The 24,535-nt window shown below is 43.6% G+C and overlaps 1 protein-coding gene across 1 annotated transcript in view; it reads right to left on the bottom strand.

Annotated features, from left to right (window-relative positions):
• Positions 1 to 3,294: 3,294 nt before the first annotated feature.
• Positions 3,295 to 24,535, bottom strand: part of LOC149449725 (class I histocompatibility antigen, F10 alpha chain-like) — a 59,591-nt gene continuing 38,350 nt past the window's right edge. Inside the window, exons 4-7 of the mRNA XM_089692839.1 lie at positions 16,173 to 16,451; positions 14,182 to 14,277; positions 11,137 to 11,166; positions 3,295 to 9,907 (exon numbers count right to left, since the gene is read on the bottom strand). Of these exons, the coding sequence (XP_089548965.1) occupies positions 9,876 to 9,907; positions 11,137 to 11,166; positions 14,182 to 14,277; positions 16,173 to 16,451 (437 nt within the window). The 3' untranslated portion in view covers positions 3,295 to 9,875. The remainder of the gene's footprint in view (positions 9,908 to 11,136; positions 11,167 to 14,181; positions 14,278 to 16,172; positions 16,452 to 24,535) is intronic.

Raw genomic sequence — 24,535 nt, 5'->3', positions numbered from 1 at the left:
AAGTCTGTAGAGAGCCAATGATGGGGAGCTCCTCCATTATTTCTATTTGTATCATATAATGGGGGCAATGATGATATCATATCATAAGATTTTCTGCAGGACGTCTCATCTCCTCACATCTCCTACACACACCGCACACTACAATCACACAGGAACAGGACATGATGGGATACTTACTACTGGTGGTTCTGTAGCCTCGTCCCTTCTCTGGAATATATGAATCATGGTGTTAGAAACAGGAAAACACTAAATAAAAGATTCTCACAATCTGTCATAGAAAATATCCAAACTTTCAGAATATTGCGTCTGGAGGTCACACACATGGGATATCGATCATTAGAAAAGGCGTAACCCAGTCAAATCTAACTATAAACTACTATGAAAAAAGAGTTAGTAGAAATATATTCTTTTAATTAATTGAAGAACTGATGCCTACTTTAAAAAAAAAAAATAACACACTATATCTGCTAATAAAGCAATAAAGGGACTATGTCATGGGAGAATAATAGAGGCCACCATTGCTGAAATCTCTGTTTGAGAATGCTCATTCCCTGGCTGTTTGCTGATGCTTCTGCTTCAATGCTGTCTGAGTTGGTGACCCGGACAGGTAGGGAGTTACTGAATTTGACTTTTCTGAGCTTCATTTACATCATGCTTGTTCCAGGTCTGACTCAAAAGTACTAAAAGCCCAACTCCTCCCATATGACCCCTCCCCCATTGAGGCTCCCTTGCTGTATTTGTGTATATTTTATTTTAGTTTTGCACTTACCTTTTCATGTGTCTTTGGGATGGTCCCATGATGCATAGGGGTTTATTTACTAAAGCTGGAGAGTCCAAAATCAGACTCCCTTCTGCATAGAAACCAATCAGCTTCCAGGTTTCATTGCCAAAGCTTCATTGAACAAGCTGAGGTTAGAAGCTGATTGGTTTCTATGCAGAAGGGAGTCTGATTTTGGACTCTCCAGCTTTAGTAAATAAACCCCATAGGGTCATAGTCCTCTATGTGTCCTTTCCTAGCAGTCTGTGGTTCTTATTGATACAGATTGCAGCGCTGACATGATGACATCAGCGCCTCCCTCTATATTGATGAACCGTGAGTACAGGGTATCACAATGACACCCAGGGTGGATAAAAATCAATGATTTTTTAAATAAAATCAAAAAAATCAGATTTTTTTTATTTAAATCGGATTTTTTTTATTTAAATCGGATTTTTTTTATTTAAATCGGATTTTTTTAAATAAAATGCTTTTTGAGGAAAATATATTACCATCCAAAGGTTATTCCATGATGAAATAAAGATTAGTTTTTTAATTATGTAGAATAAGGCTGTATATGTTTAATTTTTTGGGTAAATAAATTCCATGAATCCATTCACAATGTCATGCTCTTCCAGAGGTTTTTGTAAGATTATTGGGCAGTTTCTCTGCCTACAAGATATTATCACAGATGATTGGTTTACTTTTGCAGTTCTCAAAACTGAATTTGACTCAGCGGAGATCACATGCCTCTTCACAGCAAAAATGTTATAACATGAACAGAGTTAAGAAAAAGACCTTCATCCTAACTTCTACAAACCTATGAATACAGAATCAACCCCTTCAGTGCTAAGTTTCAAGAAGTTCAGTGAATAGAATAGAAACAATATTTTTCTGATTGTTTGGAGTGGAATAGATCTGCACAAGAAGAAAGTGAAACTAATATGAAAAGTTGTTATTCTAAAAATCTTCATCTACTGGCATATTAAAGTTATACCAGCAAGAATTAGTCTTTATGTAGAAAACTAGGATTTAAATCCAGCCTTACTGACTAGTGATGTAAATCGTGATTTAAATCAGTTTGATTTAAATCAAATCCACCCTGATGACACCCCCACAAAAGCAGGTCAATGACACTCTGAATTCACAGTATGTCTTCAGTCTCCCAGGTTGAGTGACAGAAGGTGTGATTTCACCTGAAACATCTTCTGGCGGAGCAAAGGTACTGCAGTGGACAGGACTGAAGAGAGAGGGAGTATTGGACTCAGAACTGCTTTTCTTAACCTTGGGGGGGGGGGGGGATGCAGCAATTGCAGTTTCCATACTTGTCAATGAAGCAATCAAATTCTTCTGAAGTCTATTCATTTATACTATACTATGACAGAAAGTAACATCTGAGAAGAGAATCGAAATCTGTCACTTACTCTTGTAGAAAAAGATTCCCACACCAAGAGCAACTGCGATGACAGGAGCAGCACAGACATAGGCAACTGAGGTGCCATTGTCAGGTTCTAAAAAAGAGAGAATACATGAGATCATCGCAATACACCTGACCCCTGCACTCTATGCCTTACCCGCTCCTGACCCCTGAAATATTTACATTACCCCCTCATGACCCTTGTGCTTTGTACATTACATATTCCTGACACCTTCATTTTGTACATTATATACACCTGTTAACTGCACTCTGTATGCTACATACTTCTGACCCCTGTGCTCTGTATGTTACATACTTCTGACCCCTGTGCTCTGTATGTTACATACTTCTGACCCCTGTGCTCTGTGCAAGTTGTAAATCCCTCCCACTTTTATATATATTTCAGCTCTGAGGAAGAGGCAAGTCCTCGAAACACGTCAGTCTTTTGGATGTCTAAACTCCCTATTGCGGACTGTTACTCAGCGCGGTGTTGACCCAGCTGTTCTTTTATGATGTGCCTTGACTATATTGTCGTTTGTGAGTACAACACCTACTTTATGTTTTATTAAACATTTTTTATGGTAATACACTAGGCCTGTGCGCCCTCTCTTTGTTCTTTCCCCATCTTGTGCACATCACTGGGTGGGGCTCAGGTAAGTATTATGGAGGGCACTGCTGCACACAGAACATTTTTTACCTTTATGCACAGACCACTTTAAACATTGATTCTGACCACTCTTCGTGGAAATGGTATTCCCTGATGGCAGTGGCCTCTTCTAGCAGGATAAGGCACTCTGCCACACTGCAAAAATGGTTCAGGAATGGTTTGAGGAACACAACAACAAGCTTGAAGTGTTGACTTGGACTGCAAATTTTCCATATCTCAATCCAATTGAGCATCTCTGGGATGTGCTGGAGGCACCACTTTACTTATAGGACTTAAAAAATCTGCTACTGACGGCTTGGTCCCAGATACCACCAACATACCTTCAGAGGTCTAGTACTGTCCATGCCTTGATGGTTCACAGTTGTTTTGGTAGCAAAAAGGGGGACCTACTGAATATTAGGTGAATGGTCAAAAAGGTACGGCTGATTGGTATAAATAAGCAGAGACAACTGGACATGACAATATTTTTATTGAAAATTTGCATCTTAAAAATATTTACAAAACATAACTTAATATCCTTGAATTAAATAACGTCTTTTTATTGACATTCTAACTGTTCTTCTCATGGGGCTCATATCTGGATCTGATCATTGCAGGTCTCTGTCTCATGATTAGGATGGATTTTCTGTCAATGCTCACAGATGATTTATTCAACATTCAAAGGGAGGGTCAGTCCACCTAATGTAATCATTGTACAGCACCAAGGACAGCAATTGTACTGAGCCTCCTGTGCTGGGAGGAGGACTTTATAATGAGGGATCACTAATTGAATCTTTACGGTAAATGCATTATAATCCCTCCCACCTTCACCTTGTACTTTTCACCCCATACATACAGCCTAAAATACAGTAAATCTTCACATTTCGTTTTCAGCATTTTCTGTTTCTGTGCTCAAACATGAGGCATGCCACCTAACACATGGCAAAGTAAGACATCTGTCTGTAGTGTAAGAACTGACACTTCCTAGGAAGAAGTTACATATCCCATCTTCCCCGGGTCTATCAGTCTAGTGCTCTGCAGGTGAACATTAAATAGTAATTAGATGTGACAGAGGTAGAGCAATCACCATTCTGGAAAAGAAGTGTTTTCATCACATTAGCACTCCCACATTTGTGATGCAACAGATGAAATGGTAAGGCGTGCACTGATCACTGCGGGACTGGCACAAGTTGTCTGTCATTCTGGTGAAGGAACAAGCTCGCTGTATTGACACAGACAGGGGAATTGATCAGCCATGATACTACACACTGTATACACAACATGTGAGCCCATCATTACAGAAGAAGACAAACATCACAGGGAATAGAAGTACACTAATACCTAGCTAAAACAACCAATACATTGGAAATGTGCAATGCCTCTATCCACTTCAACTCTGGAAGATTTTACCCCCTTCATGACCAGGACATTTTTTGCTATTTAGCACTATGCTACTTTAACTAACAGTTGCCCAGTCACACACAACACTGTAACCAAATTCATTTTATATCCTTTTATTTTTCTTCCAAATAGAGCTTTCTTTTGGTGGTAGTTGATCACCACTGGGGTTTTTTTTTTTTGAGCTATAAAAAAATAAAGTCCAAACATTTTAAAAAAAAAAAAATATTTTTTACATTTATTTTACAAAATATATCCAACAAAAACAAATATAAAAGAAATCAAATTTGTTCATAAATGTAGGCCAAAATGGATTCTGCTATATGTCTTTGGTAAAAAAAAAATCTCAAGTGTAAATTAATTCTTTTTTTGAAAGTTATAACATCTATATATAGACAGTAGACATATATACTGGAATTTTCTTTTTCTATATAGTAGTAATGGCGGTGATCAGCAACTTATAGTGGGACTGTGATAGTGCGGCGGGCAATCTGACACTAACACTGGGAGGGAACTGACTATCTGCCACTGACACCACCAGTGACACTAATACAGTAGTCAGTGCTAATAATATACTGTACACTCTCACTGTATTAATGACACTGGCTGGGAAAGGGTTAACATTTAAGGGCAATCAAAGGGTTAAATGTGTGCCTAACAATGTTTACTGTATGTACTGTGTGCTGATTTTACTGAGCGATGTGCTGGCTTTTACTCCCTGCCTTGTAGGGAGAAAAAACAGCACATTTCTTCTAGCTGTAGAGCCCTGTGCTGTTTATCAACCCAGGGATCTCTTCTATCATTCGCTCAATGGGTTCTGGTCATAAATCATTACCTGGGACCCGCTGACTGGCTTGTGCTGTTAGTGAATGAAAGCAGATCCAGGATGGCGGATGCATGTGCCCCCTGCCTGGAAACAACAAATAACATACATGTACGTGATCCAGTGCATCAAGGCCCCCCTGCCGCAGTATAAGTGTGGTGGGTGGTCCCGAAGAGGTTAAACTGATTGCGGTGAACAATAAGCTTGAGGCCTCATTCACAATTCACATTTCCAAACGCACAGGAAACGCACAGGAAATGTGTGAAAAAAGCATGTCATGTCATGCTTGCCTGCCATTCATTGTTAAAGGCGCCCCAAATGCAGTTAGAAGCACATGTATGGTTGTGCATTTTGTCAATGCTTAATGAAATAACATGCAACTGTCCACACTGAAACAAGTGTGCATTCCTGCTACATGGAGTGTGAATGGGGCCTAACTGGGGTCATATGGGGCTGGGCACCAACATCTGCTATAGGGAATCATTTGAAAACTAGTTGATAAACGCAACTGTTTTAGGAAAAATATTTGGCAAATTGAAGGAAGTCGACCTTTCTAGAGAGAAAGAGAGGGAAGAGACAAGAGGAGGGTGAGAGGGAAGGAGAGAGAGAAAGAAAAGAGAGGGAAGAGACAAGAGGAATGTGAGAGGGAAGGAGAGAGAGAAAGAAAAGAGAGGGAAGAGACAAGAGGAGTGTGAGAGGGAAGGAGAGAGAGAAAGAAAAGAGAGGGAAGAGACAAGAGGAATGTGAGAGGGAAGGAGAGAGAGAAAGAAAAGAGAGGGAAGAGACAAGAGGAGTGTGAGAGGGAAGGAGAGAGAGAAAGAAAAGAGAAGAGGGGGGGGGGAGACAGAGAAGGACAAGAGAGGGAGAGAGAGAGAAGGCGACTGAAACAATCACACATGAGGAGCATATCAATGTCATTGGACAGAAGCTCCTTCCAGGTCACTGACTGTTGGTACCAACATCAGCCAGGAATGCAATGTAAGACATTCAACAGTAACCTCCCTAGCGGTCTGATTATGTCCATATTTCTGTGCTCGAAGCGGTACTTTTTTTGCATGGAAATATGTATTTTTTTTATTGTAGCCTGCAATTTTTAGGAGTAACTCACTGAAATCTGTACGAACAAGAGTCTAGTAAACATCCCGGGTAGGATAAAATTTGAAACACGAAATCATAAATTATAATTTAATAATCATAAAAAATAATAATATAATAATAATACATTTAATTCAATAATATAATCAAACCAAAAACACTGAAATTTGAAATATAGCGCCAAGTTCGCACATCACTGAGCAAAGTCGTAGAATCGTTTTCAGTGTCTGATGATGAATTTCCCCACAAATCATTATCACTCAATTCTGCAAGTGGTTCTGATTTACTATCGCTGTTCTCTAGCCGGTCTAAAACCGCTTTTGACCTAAAGGGACGCTTTTTGGACGCCTTGAACTTTTCTTAGTTTCCAGGCAGAAAGAACAGTAAAAATGCAGGCAGGGTACAGGACAAAGCACTCGGGACAAAATGTATGTGAAATGGTTTGATACAGGAATGTTATACTATGTGATTTTAGTGTATTTAGTGAATGTCACTTTTTCACATTTTTGAATTTCCCGCCGGTTACGTCCCCCCGTACGTCCCGACGCTCGCAGGGGACAGAACCCAGATGACAGATGTCGGCATCCGCAGGAGGACATTACAGGGGACACTGCAGGAGGGACATCGCGGGAGCGCAGGACAAGGTAAGTGACCGAGGGAACCCGGAGCAGCGCTGCAGAGTATTCCCGAGTGTAGCTCGGGGTTACCGCTTGTGGTGCTGAAACTTTATCCCAAGCTACACTCGGGAATACCGCCATGGAGGTTAAAGACAGGGGTCCCCCATTTTTCTATCTTCACAGGTTCACATATAATTTAGTTCTCTATTTGCCAAAGGATTTATTTTTTTGTCCATCCAGTCAAGATATTTACAAAGGTCTGACATGCAGTTCAGTCTTCTCTGGCAGGATAGGAGACCTGATGTTCCTCTGCTGCACTAACACTTACTATTTACTTGCTAGAGAAGCAGAAGACTAGTGAGATCATCTGTCACTCTGCTCTCTCCACCTATCAACATTTTCGTTGCTGGAACATCCCATGAGCTTTGCAGCAAAAAAAGACTGCTGGTTCTCCTTCTCTAAGTCTGAGCTCTACTGTACAGGAACTGCAAGAGGCCACTAACAGTTCATATTCAGATATTTACACTGCTAATATGCTAGTATGTAAAAAGTTGCATTTAAAGTGGCTGTAAACCCTTCCATATTCCTAGTGAAGTGTCTGACCTCAGGTGATACACAGAGATGAATCAAATCTTCCTTCCTATGTCGCTGGACTTCAAGTGGCTATACCAGAAAGATGCTCTACCTGTTTATCTGCAGCCCCATTTCCTCTACATCAGTTCAAAGTCCAGAATTTCTATAGCTTATCTGAGCTTTCAGAAAGCAGGGAGCTGAACTTACACTCTGCACAGCTCAGAGAGGAGAGCTCTGAGAGCTGATTGGAGGAAAGGGATGCATCCCCTTCCACACAGCATAGAGGACACATGCAGAACTGAGGCTGTCAATCACAGGCTGTGTCCTGGAGATCCTTCCCCATCCCCTTTATCTCTCTAAGTCAGGAAAACCTGTCAGAAATAACAGCTAGCAGAGGAATTAGACAGCAAAAAGAAATTACACTCAAGACAAGTATACCCTATGGAAGGATATGTTTTGTTCATATTTCATGTTAAAGGTTTACAACCACTTTATGAATGATTACAGGTCTGCAGCCATTTGTGCCTTTTATATCTGCCTGAATTTCAGCTTTAAAATAGATCTGAAGGAAAAACTTAATTTTGACAGCACAGTGGCTGGTGGTTAGCACTTACACCTGGCAGCACTGAGGTCGATGGTTTGAATCCCAACCACAGCACTACCTGCCTGGAGTTTGCATGTTTTCCCTGTGCCTGTGTGAGCTTCCTCCAAGTACTCAGGTTTCCTCCCACAATCCAAAGACATGCTGGTAGGTTAATTGGCTCCTGTCTATATTGTCCCTAGTATGTGTATGTATGAATGTGGGTTAGGGACCTTAGATTGTACGCCCCTTGAGGGTTAGGGACTGATGTGAATGTACAATATATATGTATATATATATGTAAATTGATAGTGCTATATAAGTACCTGTAATAAATACATTTTTCATTTTGGATAAATGAGGGAGGGCTATAACTCCTGTCAGGTCTTTTTGCCATCTTTGTCCCATTGGAGAGATTTCCCCTCATAGCCAAAACATAAAATGAGAGGAAGTTCCTCCAAAGCGAGGGAATCCCCGGCTCTCACCAGAACTAGTGTCTGCGTTACTATGGCCAGTGGTGTATTTAGGTTTTGTGCTGCCATAGGCAACACACAGATTGGCGTCCCCCCTCCGCAGAAAGAGCCTGACATTGACCAAGAACACCCCTGCCCTCCACCCGAGCCTTCCAATACCACTGCCCCCCTTACACCAGCCACCATCCCCCATGGCAAGAGATTGAAAGACACTCACCTCTACAGCTCTGGACATCCCCAGGAACGAGAATCAGGCTGTGCATACACCGTCATGAAACCCACACCATCTCTCGGAAACTCACCAGGTCCCCATGCCGCGTGTGTCCCTTCTTCTGTCCCTTCTTCCAGTGCTGCCCCCCCTGAAAAATGCTGCCCTAGGCAAATGCCTTGTTTGCCTTGTGATAAATACACCCCTGACCATGGCTATTTTAGTGATTTTTATGGCATAAATATGGTGTCCCCATTGGACGATTTCCCCTCTATTACTTTTCTGGGGACAACACGAAATTTGGGATTTTCTTTTACTGTCTCTTTTGATGATAACAGTAAACAGGACAAATAGAGAGGGTGAATCTCCCCAATGGGGACACAGACAGCAATATCAACCAGACAGGGGTTCTAATCCCTCTCCATTCCATCCAAAACTTATATTAGTTGTATTTATAAAACTTAGCTATACTTTAACCACTTGCCGACCAGCGATGTACCTGTAAGTCACTGGACTTCAAGCGGTTATACCGGAAAGATGTCTGGAGCTGCAGGCATCACCCCAGTACTGTTTTGTAGAGCCAACAGTTGTCTCTCTTGAAAACGCAATTAGAGCAGCTAACTAGCCCCTGAGTTGATGTTACAAGCAGTGCAAAGGGACATCCCCCCTCCCACCACCTTCTGTAGTTATATTGGGCTGTCCTGTCCCACCGGGACACCCAATCAACCAGCCGGCACTTCCACCCGCTGATCATAGAGTCGAACAAAGACCAGATCACCTCTGTTCAGATCTATGATATAGTAACCCGGAAGCAGTGACCCCACATCACTTCTGGTTTACCCGAATGTAAATGGCACCATTTTTTAAAATGAAAAGCATACTAATCAAATGCGTTTAGGGGCAGAGGAGGGATCTGGGTTCTTACAGACCTCCGATCTCTCCATAAACAGGACCTGTCACATGCCTATTGCTGTCACAAGGGATGCATACATTCCAATAAAAGTGATTTTAAAAAAAATTAAGCGACAGTGTAAAAAATCAAATCAAATAAATAAACAAATAAATAATTGATTAAAAAAATATAAAGTTGGTTTTACATTCCAGTATATATCATTCATACAGCAATGGATCAGAATACATGAAAAGTTCTCTTTAGGTTACATGGCATCAGATATATTAATAAAAGCAGACGGAAGCGAGCAGAACGGGCTGAATCTAGAGAAAAGTTGTATCTCCTCTTCCCCCTGTGATGTCCTCACAAAATACTCCATCGTGTACATTCAGGCTTTCAGGTTGTTGAGTCAGAATTGGTATCTGAAGCTGTAAAAGAAAGTGGAGACATTTAGTCTGTATGATGATCACGGTGAATGATGATTGTCAGATAAGGATTCCTCTCTATAATATACAGAGAGAGAACATCCTCCTGACACACTCTGTGCTCTTCACTATAGAGAGAGGTCTGCAGAGAGAGCCAATAAAGGGGAGCTACTCAGTGGCGTTACTGCAGGGGTGCAATTGCCCCCCTAAGTCATTCCTCGCCCCCCCGGCTAAATTAGGCTGCCAGGGTCGCAGCGACTGGGCCCTGATGTTCTGCCACCTAGGGGGGAGCCCTGACAAGTGGAACGGGGGCCCCATTGCCATCATAGGCAGTATCCTCAGTCCTTAGGTATTTCTAGTTGTATCGCAGAGCTCCCAACTGTCCTTCATTTAAAGGGACTGTCCACAGTGGCTTAGTGGTGGGCGGCACAGTGGCTTAGTGGTTAGCACATCTGCCTTGCAGTAAATGGGTCATGGGTTCAATTTCCGACCATGGTGCCTCCTGCATGGAGTTTGCATGTTCTCCCTGTGCTTGTGTGGGTTTCCTCTGGGTGCTCCACTTTCCTCCCACACTCCAAAGACATGCTGGTAGGTTAATTGGCTCCTGTCTAAATTGTCCCTAGTATGTGTATGTATGAATGTCAGTTAGGGACCTTAGATTGTACACCCCTTGAGGGTTGGGGACTGATGTGAATGTACAATATATATGTGTGTAAAGTGCTGCGTAAATTGACAGTGCTATATAAGTACCTGAAATAAATAAATAAAAATCTGTTAGAAAAAAAAATCCCTCTGTCCCCCTTTCTTCCTCAATTCTCCTTCTTTTCGGTCTGATATACAGACATCTATAACAATGCACTTATTAACTACCAAAAGTGTCACACCACACTAAACCTTTCACCCCACCTCTGAAGTATTTCATTTGTTGTTTTGAAAGGCCGGTATGGAGAAAGGGAAATGGTAAGAAAAAACCTTTGTGGGTTTTACCAATCACTTTGTGTTTAATTCTTCATGGACTGCAGAACTGGCGGTGTGTCCTTTACCTAACAAACTTTGTGCTAGAAGGTGTCCCTCTTTCAGAATGTTGGGGGGTATTTTATCATGTAGGCAATGATAATAGGGTTCCTTGTATCATAGGATAGGATGATCTGCAGGACGTCTCATCTCCTCACATCTCCTACACACACCGCACACTACAATCACACAGGAACAGGACATGATGGGATACTTACTACTGGTGGTCTTGTAGCCTCGTCCCTTCTCTGGAATATAATAATCATGGAGTTAGAAACAGGAAAACACTGAACAATATCTCACAGACCAAAATCCAAACCTTCCGAATATTGAGGCCGGGAAGTCCATGAGGTCCCACACATGGGATATTTACCACAAGAAAAGGCCTCAACCACCCAGATCAAAATATGAATGACTTTGGAAAAAGTTAGTATATGTTTTGTATATGTGAAGACCCGATCTTAAAGTGGTTCTAAAGGCTCAAGTTTTTTTACTCTCAAGCGTTCTAGGTATGAAGGTAAAACACTTTCTGTGTGCAGCAGCCCCCCTAACACTTACCTGAGCACCCTCTTGATCCAGCGATCCCCACAAGAGCCTCGGTTCTCTGGAGACTCTCAGACAGGAAAGGGAGGGGGTGGGGCTGAGCCACAGCTCTGTGTGGGAATAGACACGCAGAGCCACGGCTTGGAAGGGTGCCTGCTCAGGTGCCCCCATAGCAAGCTGCTTGCTGTGGAGGCACCAGACAGGAGAGGGGGGCCAGGAATACTGGTGGGGGTCCCAAGAAGAGGAGGATCCAGGATGCTCTGTGCAAAGTCATTACACAGAGCAGGTAAGTATGACATGTATCACTTTAACTTCTACCCTAGAGGTTCTGCTAAAACACTGCAAGGGACAATGAACTCTATCCTGAGACAATAATGGAGTCTGCCATTTCTGAAATCTCCTTTTGAGAATGAAGTTCCTTCAATGTCATGCTGATGATTCTGCTTTGATGTCTGGAGTTGTGGACACAGAACAGATATACAGTTATGCAATTTGACAATTTTCTGACTTTTTTATATGAACCTTTTCCATATGTCTTCAGGCTGGACACATGATGCACAGGGTCCTTGTTGGATCTTCTCCAGGAAGTAGGTGGCTCTTGATACAGATAGGGACACTGGCATATTGACATCAGTGCTTCTCTCTATAGCAATACATTGTGAGTGTTGGGTGCCATAGCAATGTAAAGCAGGTTTAGGGCGCCTTGCACTCATAACGTATCTCCATTCTTCGGGGTTGAATGATGAAATGGGAGGTAAAATTCCACCTAGAATATTGAGGATATATTCTGGTAGAGAAAAGGTTCTGCAGAGGGCAGTACAAAAAAAGAGTGTAAGTACTGGACCCAGAGCTGCTTATTTTTAACCTCTAAGGGGACTTTAAAAGAAATGTAAAATTGCCCAAAGTTGGATCTCTAGTCAGACACAGACCGGCAAATATTATTTTCTCCAGGAGGCCATAAGTGGATGTCTCAATTCTAGTGTGCAGACAGAGTCACTTTAACCACTAGCCTACAGGGCACTTGTACCTCCTTCCTGCCCAGGCCAATATCCAGCTTTCAGCGCTGTCACACTTTGAATGACAATTGCGCGGTCATGCAACACTGTACCCATATGAAATTTTTTAATTTTTTTTGAGACAGATAGAGCTTTATTTTGGTGGTATTTAATCACCTCGGGGTTTTTTCTTTTTTCTTAAACAAACAAAAAACCACTGAAAATTTTGAAAAAAAAAAAGTTTTTTCTTAGTTTTTGTTATAAGATTTTGTGAAATGATTTTTCTCCTTCACTGATGTGCGCTAATGAGGCTGCAGTGATGGGCACTGATAGGCTGCACTGATGGACACTGATAGGTGGCACTGATGAGGAGGAACTGGTAGGTGGCACTGATGGGCATTGACAGGCATCACTGATGGGCACTGATAGGCATCACTGATGGGCACTGATAGGTGGCACTGATAGATGGCACTGATGAGGAGGCACTGGTAGGTGGCACTGATGGGCATTGACAGGCATCACTGATGGGCACTGAAAGGCAGCACTCATATGGCACTGATAGGCAGCACTGATAGGTGGCACTGATAGGCGACACTGACTGGCAATGATAGGTGTCACTGACTGGCACTGTTGGCGGCACTGATGCACACTGATAGGCGGTACTGATGCACACTGATAGGTGGCACTGACTGGCACTGATAGGTGGCACTGATTGGCATTGATAGGTGGCACTGACTGGCACTGATAGGTGACACTGAAAGGCAGCTCAGATAGGCACTGATATGTGGCATTGATGTGCACTGGTAGGCACTGATATGTGGCATTGATGTGGCACTGGCAGGTGGCATGGGTGAGCACTGACAGCTGGCACTGATGGACACTGACAGGTGGCACTGCTGGGGCTACACAGATCATCAGGGCACATGTCCCCTCTGAGGAATGCCGATTACCGGCTCTGCTCTCCTCTCTTCTGTCAGCGTGACAGCTTATGGGGAGAGGAATGCCGATAACCGGCATTTCCCTATTTACATGTGATCAGCTGTGATTGGACACAGCTGATCACATGACTGAGCCGACATCTTCGGCTCTTTCCGTTGATCGATGATCTGCTGTGTCCGAGCGACACAGCGCACCACCGATCGCCACGCTGTGCGCTCCCAGAGCCGCACATGCGCGGTTAGAATGGGAGGATGTCATATGACGTCCTCCCAGAACGAGAGAACCGCTTTGCGCCCGTCATTGTACTATATGGCAGGTGGGAGGCGGTTAAGCAATTTAATTCTGTCTAAGTCCATTCATTTATACAAAAAGTATTATCTGAGAAGAAAAAAAAACAAAATCTGTCACTTATTCATATAGAAAAATTCCAACATGAAGATTGACAGTGATGACAACAACAAAAGAGCATGAGATGGTGGGAATACTCAACATTGTACAAGTTAGAAGCTCAGGTAAAGATACTTTACAAAAAGGGACATGTAATTGTAACGTATTATACCTCCAGTAGTGAGTAGATTGGTGCGTATTCATTAAAATTGGACATTATGACTACACAGATCAAATATCTTCTTTACTTGAAAGGTAAAACTTGATTGCCATAGACAAGGTGTACAAAACTGAACCAGCCATGGATGTCTCAATACCTGTCCTATGACAGAATCAATTTAAACAATCTAATTCTTTAGAAGTGAATTAATTCACGCTGCTACAAAATCCTTCACTTACTTATGTATAAAGAGATTCCAACACCAAGAATGACAGCGATGACAACTGCACAGGCGATGGCAACAAATACAGTAGTGATGGAGCTATTGACAGGTTCTGAAAGAGAGACACAAAGGAACATGAGATGGTGGGAATACTGAGAACTGTACAAGTGAAAAGTTCAGGTGAAGATACTTTATAAAAGGAGAAATGTAATAGTAACATTTTATACCTCCGATGGTAAATAGATTGGGACCTCTTTATGAAAATGTAACGCGTTGACTATGCAGATCAAATTTCTTTTTTTACCTAAAGCGGAACTCCACCCAGAAGGGGAAGTTCTGCTTTAAGGCCTCCTCCCCCCTTCCGCTTTCACATTTGGCAGTCTTTTTGGGAGGGAGGGGAACGGGTACCTGATTTTGACAGGTACCCGCTCCCACTTCCCCTCGGATCACCTAGGAAGTGTTTTTTCCCCCCTCCCTCCCCGCAGTCTTCTGGGACACAGCACAGGTCCCAGAAGACTGCGGGACCAATCACAGTGCACAGTGCTACTCGCGCATGCAAAGTGGGTACCAAAGGCCCAAGCTGTCACAGCCGGGTGACCACAGCTAAGATGCCAGCACCGGGGACTGAAGATGATACCTGGTGCCCCTTGAGTGAGCACATCGCTGGATCCGAGGACAAGTAAGTGTCTGTTTATTTAAAGTCAGCAGTTAAAGTTTGTGTAGCCGCCGACTTTTAATTTTTTCAAAAATGACTGGAGCCCTGCTTTAACCACTTGAAGACCAGGCCTTTTCTGACACCTTTTATTTACATGTAACAATCGGTATTATTAGAAAATTTCTTAGAACCCCCAAAGAGTATATATGTATTTTTTAAAGCAGAGGCTCTAGAGAATAAATTGACGTCTTTTGCAATTTTTTATGCCAAGCGGTATTTAGGCAGTGGTCTTGCAAATGCAATTTTTTTGGGGAAAAAATTATAAAATTTGAACACTAATGATGGACACTTATTTTGGGCTATAGAGAATATATCTTAAAGGACTTGCATTTACTATACAATTTGTTTTGCATATTTTTTAATATGAATGGCACTTAATGATTGATTTTAAAACCTATCGCTGCTCACATATACTTAGTCTGCAGATTTTGTGTTTACACATATCTTCTGGGCAGCAGCAGGGGTTATATTTTTAATAATACTTTTCTCACTTTTTCAAATACTTTTCAGTTGGTCCTTAGAGCAGTGAATTAGATTGTTTGGATTGAATGAGAAGAAAAGGATAGAGAGAATCTTTAAAAAATCTTCCCTCTCATTTCCCTTTCCTTTCCTCTTCCCTATCCCTCCTTCCTTTGCTACTCCCATTTCACTTCCCTTTCCTACATTTTTTTTATATTTCTTCTTTTTGAAGACGTGGTGTGCATAGGTTTTGCCAGGGCAACTGACTAAACATTTACTCTGTTGTCATGGCCCCGCAGGGTCTAATTCAGGCTCACTGAAGCTCTACTCCTCTGCTTCAGAAGTTACAAATAGAAGTAACTATGTACATGAATGTTTCACGTGTTCATTTCTACACATATGACTAATCTGACAATTGTTACACATTACGTCCTTCAATCTTCCAATGTCTTATGGGCAATCAAGGACTGTGATGTTACCATTCCTGTAACAATTTACTTTTTGCCAAAAGCTTACTATCTTTAAATAAATAAAGAATTTAAAAAAAATATATATTTTTTAATAACTTTATCACCATAAAGTCTTATGTCAAGTTAAGCAGATAAATGTGGACATTCTTTGATTTCATCTCTAGCCAAACTCTGTGCTTGCACTCTTTTCTTTACTCCAATGACCTGCGAGATGGGTCATTCCTGACCTGGAGCCTGCATTTTTTTTATATGTGGGTATAACCCAGCCTGCAGCTCTTTGGAATAAAAGAAAGTGTTATTTCGAAAGTCACCTGAGCTCATCTCTTATGGTAAGCAATTTTCCTACTCTTCATCTCTACTCACCCCATTTTGAAGTGAAAATTCCCTCCTCCAGACTGCTGTGGTCCACATGACAGGAGTAAGTGTCTCCCTCCTTGGTTGGCACTTCCACACTGACTCTGATCTGATAGGTGCCATCAGGATGGGGGAGAATTGGAGTCATTTCATCAGCAGGAAGGTGGTCTACCCCATTCCTCATCCACGTCACATCCACAGGTCGGGGGTGAAACCCGTACACCAGGCACTGAAGTCTTGTCACACCATTTGGCTGAGGATGACCCCACACCTTCACCTCTGGACGCACTATGAAGGAGATAAAACAAATGGAAATATATAAAGCCTCTGATGGACAACAGGTATAAGAGAGCCTTACACATACAAAGGCAACAACTGTTCAAATCTTTATCATGATTTTTAGGGAAGCTTCATTCTGAAGCTTCCAGAGTGAATTTGATTAAATAGTTGATTTTGAAATTTGGCAGGTCAATGATACCTTTTATTCTATTCTATTTTTAAAGGTTGAATCAAACAAAATATATTAAATACATATATGCATACATTTTTAAAAGGTTTTACTGTCGTCCTGCCCCTATTCTTCTGATACACATCTCATATCACAGAAGGTTGCATGCGCAGAGGCCCACAGTGGCCAGTGGGAGGTCCTAGCACACATAATTAGAGTCCAGATTCTACTGACCATCTGCCTGCTGCCCAGCTATTTGCCAATGAGCCTATGCCTTCCACCCAGCCAAATTCCACTGATCCTCTGCCTTCCACCCAGCCAAATTCCACTGATCTTCTGCCTTCCACCCAGCCAAATTCCACTGATCCCCTGCCTTCCACCCAGCCAAATTCCACTGATCCTCTGCCTTCCACCCAGCCAAATTCCACTGATCTTCTGCCTTCCACCCAGCCAAATTCCACTGATCCCCTGCCTTCCACCCAGCCAAATTCCACTGATCCTCTGCCTTCCACCCAGCCAAATTCCACTGATCCCCTGCCTTCCACCCAGCCAAATTCCACTGATCCTCTGCCCTCCACCCAGCCAAATTCCACTGATCTTCTGCCTTCACCCAGCCAAATTCCACTGATCTTGTTAGGGAATGAGAGGATCGCCGCGGCGCACAAATCTGCGCATGCGTGGGATCCCGACGAGGCGAACAGGCGTGCGGGCACTAGGACAGAGGCGTGCGCGGCGGCACTCGCAGCTGCGCATGCGCACTCACGGGTGCGCACCTGTCACTAATGACGGCGCCGAGCGGGCTATTTAAACTGGCCACAGCAGTATCCAAATTGCCGTATGGTCTTATTCCCCTGCCTGTGCTTTCTGATTCTGTATTGTTCTCTGTTGCCGAACCTAGCCTACTCCTGACTACTGTTGACCATCTCCTGCCCTGACCCCTGACTTACCTCTGGATTATTCTTCTGCCTGCTCCTGATCATTTGACCTCCTGCTGCTGAACCTGGCCTGTGAACCGACTATCCTTCTGCCTGCTGCTCTGGTCTGCTCTGCCTCATCTGATACCAAACCCAGCTCGTATGACTCTGCTCTGCCTCATCCAATACCAAAACCGGCTCATCTGACTCTGCTACTCACCTCTCGGTGCATCCGCATCCATCCATCCTGCACGGACTCTTCTCTTCCTTACATCTTGGAAGTAGATGCATCCGAAAACGCAGTAGGGGCAGTTCTTTCACAAAGGAAAGGCCTTAAGGAACTAATGCATCCAGTAGCCTTCTTCTCTAGGAAACTTACCCCAGCTGAAAGGAACTACGACGTTGGGGACCAGGAACTCTTGGCAATAAAAACAGCACTGGAGGAATGGAGATACTTGCTGGAAGGGGCCATACACCCAATTCTGATATACACAGATCACAAGAATCTAAAATATTTAAGGACTGCTAAACGTCTCAAACCACGCCAGGCTACATGGGCACTGTTTTTCTCCAGATTCGTCTTCCACATCACCTACAGGCCGGGATCCAAAAACACTACACCAGATGCGCTCTCACGCATGTTCGAGGATCCAAAAGAATCTCCAAACCAGACACCATTCTACCAGCAGGGAATTTCTTGTTACTACAGTCTGAACTCTTGTCTCAATTACAACAAGCATCAATATGAGCATCCAGCCCACACGGAATCACGGTACAGAGCAGGGAAGGGCTTTTATGGAAAGGGGAGCAAATTTTGGTACCCGAAGGGACACGAACTCTTCTCCTGAGTTACTGCCATGATCACCTGTTAGCAGGTCACTTCGAGGTTTCCAAAACTTTGGAGCTGGCACAACGCACATTCTGGTGGCCGAACATGGCCAAGGATTGCAAGACGTATGTAAGGACTTGCACCATCTGCAATCGGAACAAGACCACCCGAAACAAAGCCTGGGGTTTACTTAAACCCCTACAAGTACCTGATAGGCCTTGAAAGATGATAACTATGGATTTTATAGTGGAACGTCTGCCTTCCCAAGGACATACCGCCATTTTTGTGGTAGTGGATCGGTTATCAAAAATGGCCCATTTTCTGCCACTAAGGAATATACCCTCTGCTTCTGAGACTGCTTGGATCTTCATTAAGGAAATCACAAGACTCCATGGAGTTCCTATGGACAGTGTCTTTGACCAGGGAGTACACTTCAAGATTTTACTTCAAGATTTTGAGAGCACTATGCAAAACCCTGGAAATCAAGTTATCTTTCTCCTCTGCCTACCACCCACAAACAAACGGGCAAACCAAACGGACCAACCAGACTCTGGAACAATACATCAGATGTTACCCGGCCTTTCTCCAAGATGACTGGGTGGCACTCTTGCCTCTGGCGGAGTTCGCATATAACAACGCTAGCCATTCTGCCACTAAAAAAATCACCATTTTTTGCTAACTATGGGTTCCACCCTACCTTTTTACCTTACCTGATCCCAGAAACCTCTGTTCCTGCTGCCCAGAATACTCTAAATTTCTTTGTCTCTAACAACAAATTATTACTGGAGGTGGTCGCAAAAGCCCAGGAAGACAACAAGAGGGTCTTCGACAGAAGGAGAAGGGGAGAACTGATTCTACATCCGGGAGACCAGGTCTGGCTGGCTACAACTAATCTTAAGATGGCATGCCCTTCGATGAAGTTGGCACCAAGGTTTGTGGGCCCATTTCCGATAAGACGAAAGATTAACAATGTTTCTTACGAATTAGCACTTCCGGAGTCCCTTAGAGTACACCCAGTCTTCCACGTGTCGCTATTGAAGCCTGCAGTACCCGATCCTTTTCCTAATCGTAGGTCAAGGCCCCCTGAGCCCATAAACATTGACAGGGAAGAGGAATTTGAGGTCGAGGCTATTGTGGACTGTAGGAAAAGGAGGGGTCAGACTCAGTACCTTATTAAGTGGAAAGGTTATGGTCAGGAGGAAAACTCATGGGAACCAGCTCAGAACGTTCATGCCACAGACCTATTCAGGAATTTTTTGCAGTCACCCGCAAAAGAGGAGCCAATTTGGCATCCGGAGGCTGCCCATAAGGGGGGGGCAATGTCAGGGAATGAAAGGATCGGCGCGGCGCACGAATCTGCGCATGCGCGGGATCCCGACGAGGCGAACAGGCTTGCGGGCACTAGGACAGAGGGGCGCAGCCAGGCACGCTCACGGGTGCGCGCCTGTCACTAATGACGGCACCGAGTGGGCTATTTAAACTGGCTACTGCAGTATCCAAATTGCCTCCGCCTTCGGGTGGATTTGATACGGCCCACTGTCATCATTTGTTAGCCTATATAGGAGAAGTGCAGACTCTTAAAGTGTTGGCTGTGAGGCAGAGGCTGTGTCCTTGAAACGCGTTAGCTAGTTGGTCATCCAGGGTTCCATCGTATGGACTCAGATGTTGTTTGGATTGAACATCTTGTTCAGTGTGACATGCCTGTGTTTTTTATGTCCATTGTGAGCATGATACTTACTTTTTTCTCCCAATAAATACTTTTAAACGATAATGCACTAGGCCGGTGCGCCCTCTTTTTGTTTTTTCATTTGCATTTAGTGATTTTGGACCGTCCCGGTCTGTTGAGAGCAGCAAGCAGTGCACATTCCAGAACGTTCATATTGGTTCTGCTGAGTCCATTCCCAGCGCAGGAGAAAAGTGTTTGCTGTGTTGGATTTGCAATTGGATTCTGCCAACCTACAGACCTTGGGTTTATGTACTCTACTTACACTACTTAGGTTACCTCCTGTTGCACCTTCTGACCTCTGCTCACTGCCAGCTATAACTTCCTCTGATCCCTCCCCACACCACCTAGTTAAAAATCTTCTTCAACTTCTTGGCCATCTTCTCTCCCATCAGGTCTGCACCCTCCCTGGTTAGGTGCAGTCTGTCTCTGCTATAGAGCTGGTAACCAACAGAAAAGTCAGCCCAGTTCTCGATGAATCTAAAACCCTCCTTCCTGCACAAGTTCCTCGACCACTTGTTCAAGAGGATCTACACTGTATATGAACATCACAAAAAAAATACACTATTTTTAGTATTCAAAGGAAAACTCCCCCATCCATACATGTCTTCATGCTTTATTTTTGCAGAGAAATCACTTAGAAAAACACTCCCTAATATTTCTGGCCATGGCCATCTTGAGTAAGGGCAGATGATTCATGTAGCATTCACTACCTGGAATCCCTCTGCCCGTAGCTCAGGCATGCATACAGGAGGGTGTGCTTAGCTGAGAAAGCCCCTCTTCCCCCCTGAAGACTCCTAGGATGTATGACATAATTTGCCTAGGCATAGAAACCAGGAAGTAACTGAAGAAATGGATAAAAAAGGTTTACAACTAGTATATATAATATTCATTCTATTTACTAATGCTGGCAGCATGCATAAGGGTTACAACTAGTCAATGTTGATTGAGAGGGCGAAGTTCCAGTTTACATTCCCTAAGCTCCTGCTGCCTCTGTGGTGTGACTCGAGGTATGGGCAGCATTTTGGAGAATACTGCCTTGGTGGTCTTTCTTTAAAATAGCAATTAAATCCCTGAAATAATTTTTTAGGACACTCCATCTTCTTCTGCTAATTTTGTCATTGGCGCCAATATGACAGCTATGTCCTCCCCAGCCCCACCCAATAATCTGTCCATCTGATCCGCAATGTGCCGAACCCAAGTGCCCAGTAAGCCATGTACTGCTGTATGGTCACAGTCTTTTCTGTCCTTTTAAGTCCCCTACCACCAGTATCTGCCTATCCTTTCCTATAACCTTACCCCTATCCTCACTGGAGGAGTTGTTCCCATGACAGCTAGAGGAGTCACTCTTCTCCAGCATTGCCACCCCTGAACTGATATCATCAACATCAAGCAACCAGGCATATTTATCAGGATGTGTCAGCTTCAAAATGGCCTCCCTAATGCTTTTCCCTCTACCCTGTCTAAGTGTTACCCATCTACTCCTCTCTGGTGCCTGTACCTCCAACTTTTCACCCCCCTCTGTACTGGCCCCTGCCAGCACCTCATGGGTACGGTCCAATTTTGTTTTCAGGGCGGTGATTGGGATCTGTTTGGGATCTCCTGTTCCCTGATCACATGGCTCCCAGTGTACTCTCCTCCAGTTCGCTCTCACTGATCCTTTCCCCCACTCCTACTCACTGACCTCATAACACTTGGTGACAGCTCCTCCATGCTCAGTTGCTTACAGTGCTTCAGTACTCTCACTGCCCTGATCACTCACAGCAGCTCAGTACTCACAATGCCCCAGTTATTCACAGTCTTCAGTGCTCCCAGTTACTTGCAGGCTTCAGTACTCACAATGTCCCAGTTATTCACAGTCTTCAGTGCTCACAGTTAATTGCAGGCCTTGGTACTCACAATGCCCCAGTTATTCACAGTCTTCAGTGCTCCCAGTTACTTGCAGGCTTCAGTACTCACAATGCCCCAGTTATTCACAGTCTTCAGTGCTCACAGTTACTTGCAGGCTTCAGTACTCACAATGCCCCAGTTATTCACAGTCTTCAGTGATCACACATATTTGCAGGCTTCAGTACTCACAGTGCCCCAGTTATTCACAGTCTTCAGTGATCACAGTTACTTGCAGGGTTCAGTACTCACAATGCTACAGTTACCGATGTTTCCCTGTACACACAATTTTCCCAGTTACAGCTTTCAATGCTCACAATGCTCTCAGTTACTCAAAGACCCTCAGTACTCACAATGCTCCATGTCACTCACAATGCACCCAGTTACTTATAGACCTCAGTACTCACAATACTTCCAGTTACTTTTTCTAAAGTTTCTTTATTTTTGCATTGTTATTTATTTTATGTTGGTGTGTGCATATGGATAGGAACTGTTCTGCAGCAATCCCCTGTAACACTTTCAACATCGCTATGCAGGGAGTGGGCTCAAACTGTGCACATAAATGCAGACCCGGTGAGCATGTGTGAGTGATGCATTTTTTTTAGGAAGAAAAGATGTATAGATGTTTTGATCTCTGGGGAAAACTCAGATATCCTAGATGACTCCATGTAGGGGGGTGGTATTATTCCACACAGCACCTCAGTACTCTTTATGTACCCAGATACTAATATGTACAGACTAAGGCTGACCGACACAGACTGGAAGACATTAATGAACACAGACTGGGATGGAGTGATAGATAATAAATGACAGACAGACCTGGTCAGATTGTTAGGAACAATGAGTCCCTATTGGTGGAATGAGTACCTACAGTCAGATCTCTGAACTCCACCCACGTTTGGGTCAAAGACTCTGCAAATTGCATGGGACTGTAGGCAGTATGCTTTTCCCCTTTAACCAATAAAAAACATACAACTTTTATTTTGGGTAATAACTTGGCCACGGCCATTTTATTATTAGTGTGTGTGTATATATATATATATATATATATATATATATACATAGTATCTCACAGAAGTGTGTACACCCCTCACATATTTGTAAATATTGTATTATATCTTTTCATGTGACAACACTGAAGAAATGACACTTTGCTACAATGTGACGTAGTCAGTGTACAGCTTGTATAACTGTAAATTTGCTGTCCCCTCAAAATAACTCAACACACAGCCATTAATGTCTAAACCGCTGGCAACAAAAGTGAGTACACCCCTAAGTACAAATGTCCAAATCGGGCCCAATTAACCATTTTTCCTCCCCGGTGTCATGTGTCTCAATAGTGTTGGAAGGTCTCAGGTGTGAATGGGGAGCAGGTGTGTTAAATTTGGTTTTATCGCTCTCACTCTCTCATACTGGTCACTGGAAGTTCAACATGGCATCTCATGGTAAATAACTCTCTGAGAATCTGAAAAAAAAAAGAATTGTTGCTCTACATAAAGATGGCCTAGGCTATAAGAAGATTGAAACTGAGCTGCAGCACGGTAGCCAAGACCATACACAGTTTAACAGGACAGGTTCCACTCAGAACAGGTCTCGCCATGGTCGACCAAAGAAGTTGAGTGCACGTGCTCAGCGTCATATCCAGAGGTTGTCTTTCCGAAATAGACGAGTGCTGCCAGCATTGCTGCAGAGGTTGAAGCGGTGGGGGGTCAGCCTGTCAGTGCTCAGACCATACGCTGCACACTGCATCAAATTGGTCTGCATGGCTGTCATCCCAGAAGGAAGCCTCTTCTAAAGATGATGCACAAGAAAACCTGCAAACAGTTTGCTGAAGACAAGCAGACTAAGGACACAGATTACTGGAACCATGTCCTGTGGTCTGATGAGACCAAGATAAACGGATTTGGTTCAGATGGTGTCAAGCGTGTGTGGCGCAACGAGGTGAGGAGTAAAAAGACAAGTGTGTCTTGCCTACAGTCAAGCATGGTGGTGGGAGTGTCATGGTCTGGGGCTGCATGAGTGCTGCCGGCACTGGGGAGCTACAGTTCATTAGGGAACAATGAATGCCAACATGTACTGTGACATACTGAAGCAGAGCATGTTCCCCTCCCTTCAGAGACTGGGCCGCAGGGCAGTATTCCAATATGATAATGACCCCAAACATACCTCCAAGATGATCACTTTCTTGCTAAAGAAGCTGAGGGTAAAGGTGATGGACTGGCCAAGCATGTCTCCAGACCTAAACCCTATTGAGCATCTCTGGGGCATCCTCAAATGGAAGTTGGAGGAGTGCAAGGTCTCTAACATCCACCAGCTCTGTGATGTTGTCATGGAGGAGTGGAAGAGGACTCCAGTGGCAACCTGTGAAGCTCTGGTGAACTCCATGCCCAAGAGGGTTAAGGCAGTGCTGGAAAATAATGGTGGCCACACAAAATATTGACACTTTGGGCCCAATTTGGACATTTTCATTTAGGGTTGGACTCACTTTTGTTGCCGGCGGTTTAGACATTAATGGCTGTGTGTTGAGTTTGCCTTCTAGGTGTTCCCTACGCTCCCCAGGTGCCGTGGGGG

The sequence above is a fragment of the Staurois parvus genome, unplaced genomic scaffold (genome assembly GCF_062004578.1).
Source record: "Staurois parvus isolate SC_StPar_1 unplaced genomic scaffold, SC_StPar_1.0 ptg000606l, whole genome shotgun sequence".
In the NCBI taxonomy this organism is placed as follows: domain Eukaryota; kingdom Metazoa; phylum Chordata; class Amphibia; order Anura; family Ranidae; genus Staurois; species Staurois parvus.
Note: the sequence above shows the minus strand (reverse complement) of the source record. Positions and strands in the feature narration are given on the sequence as shown.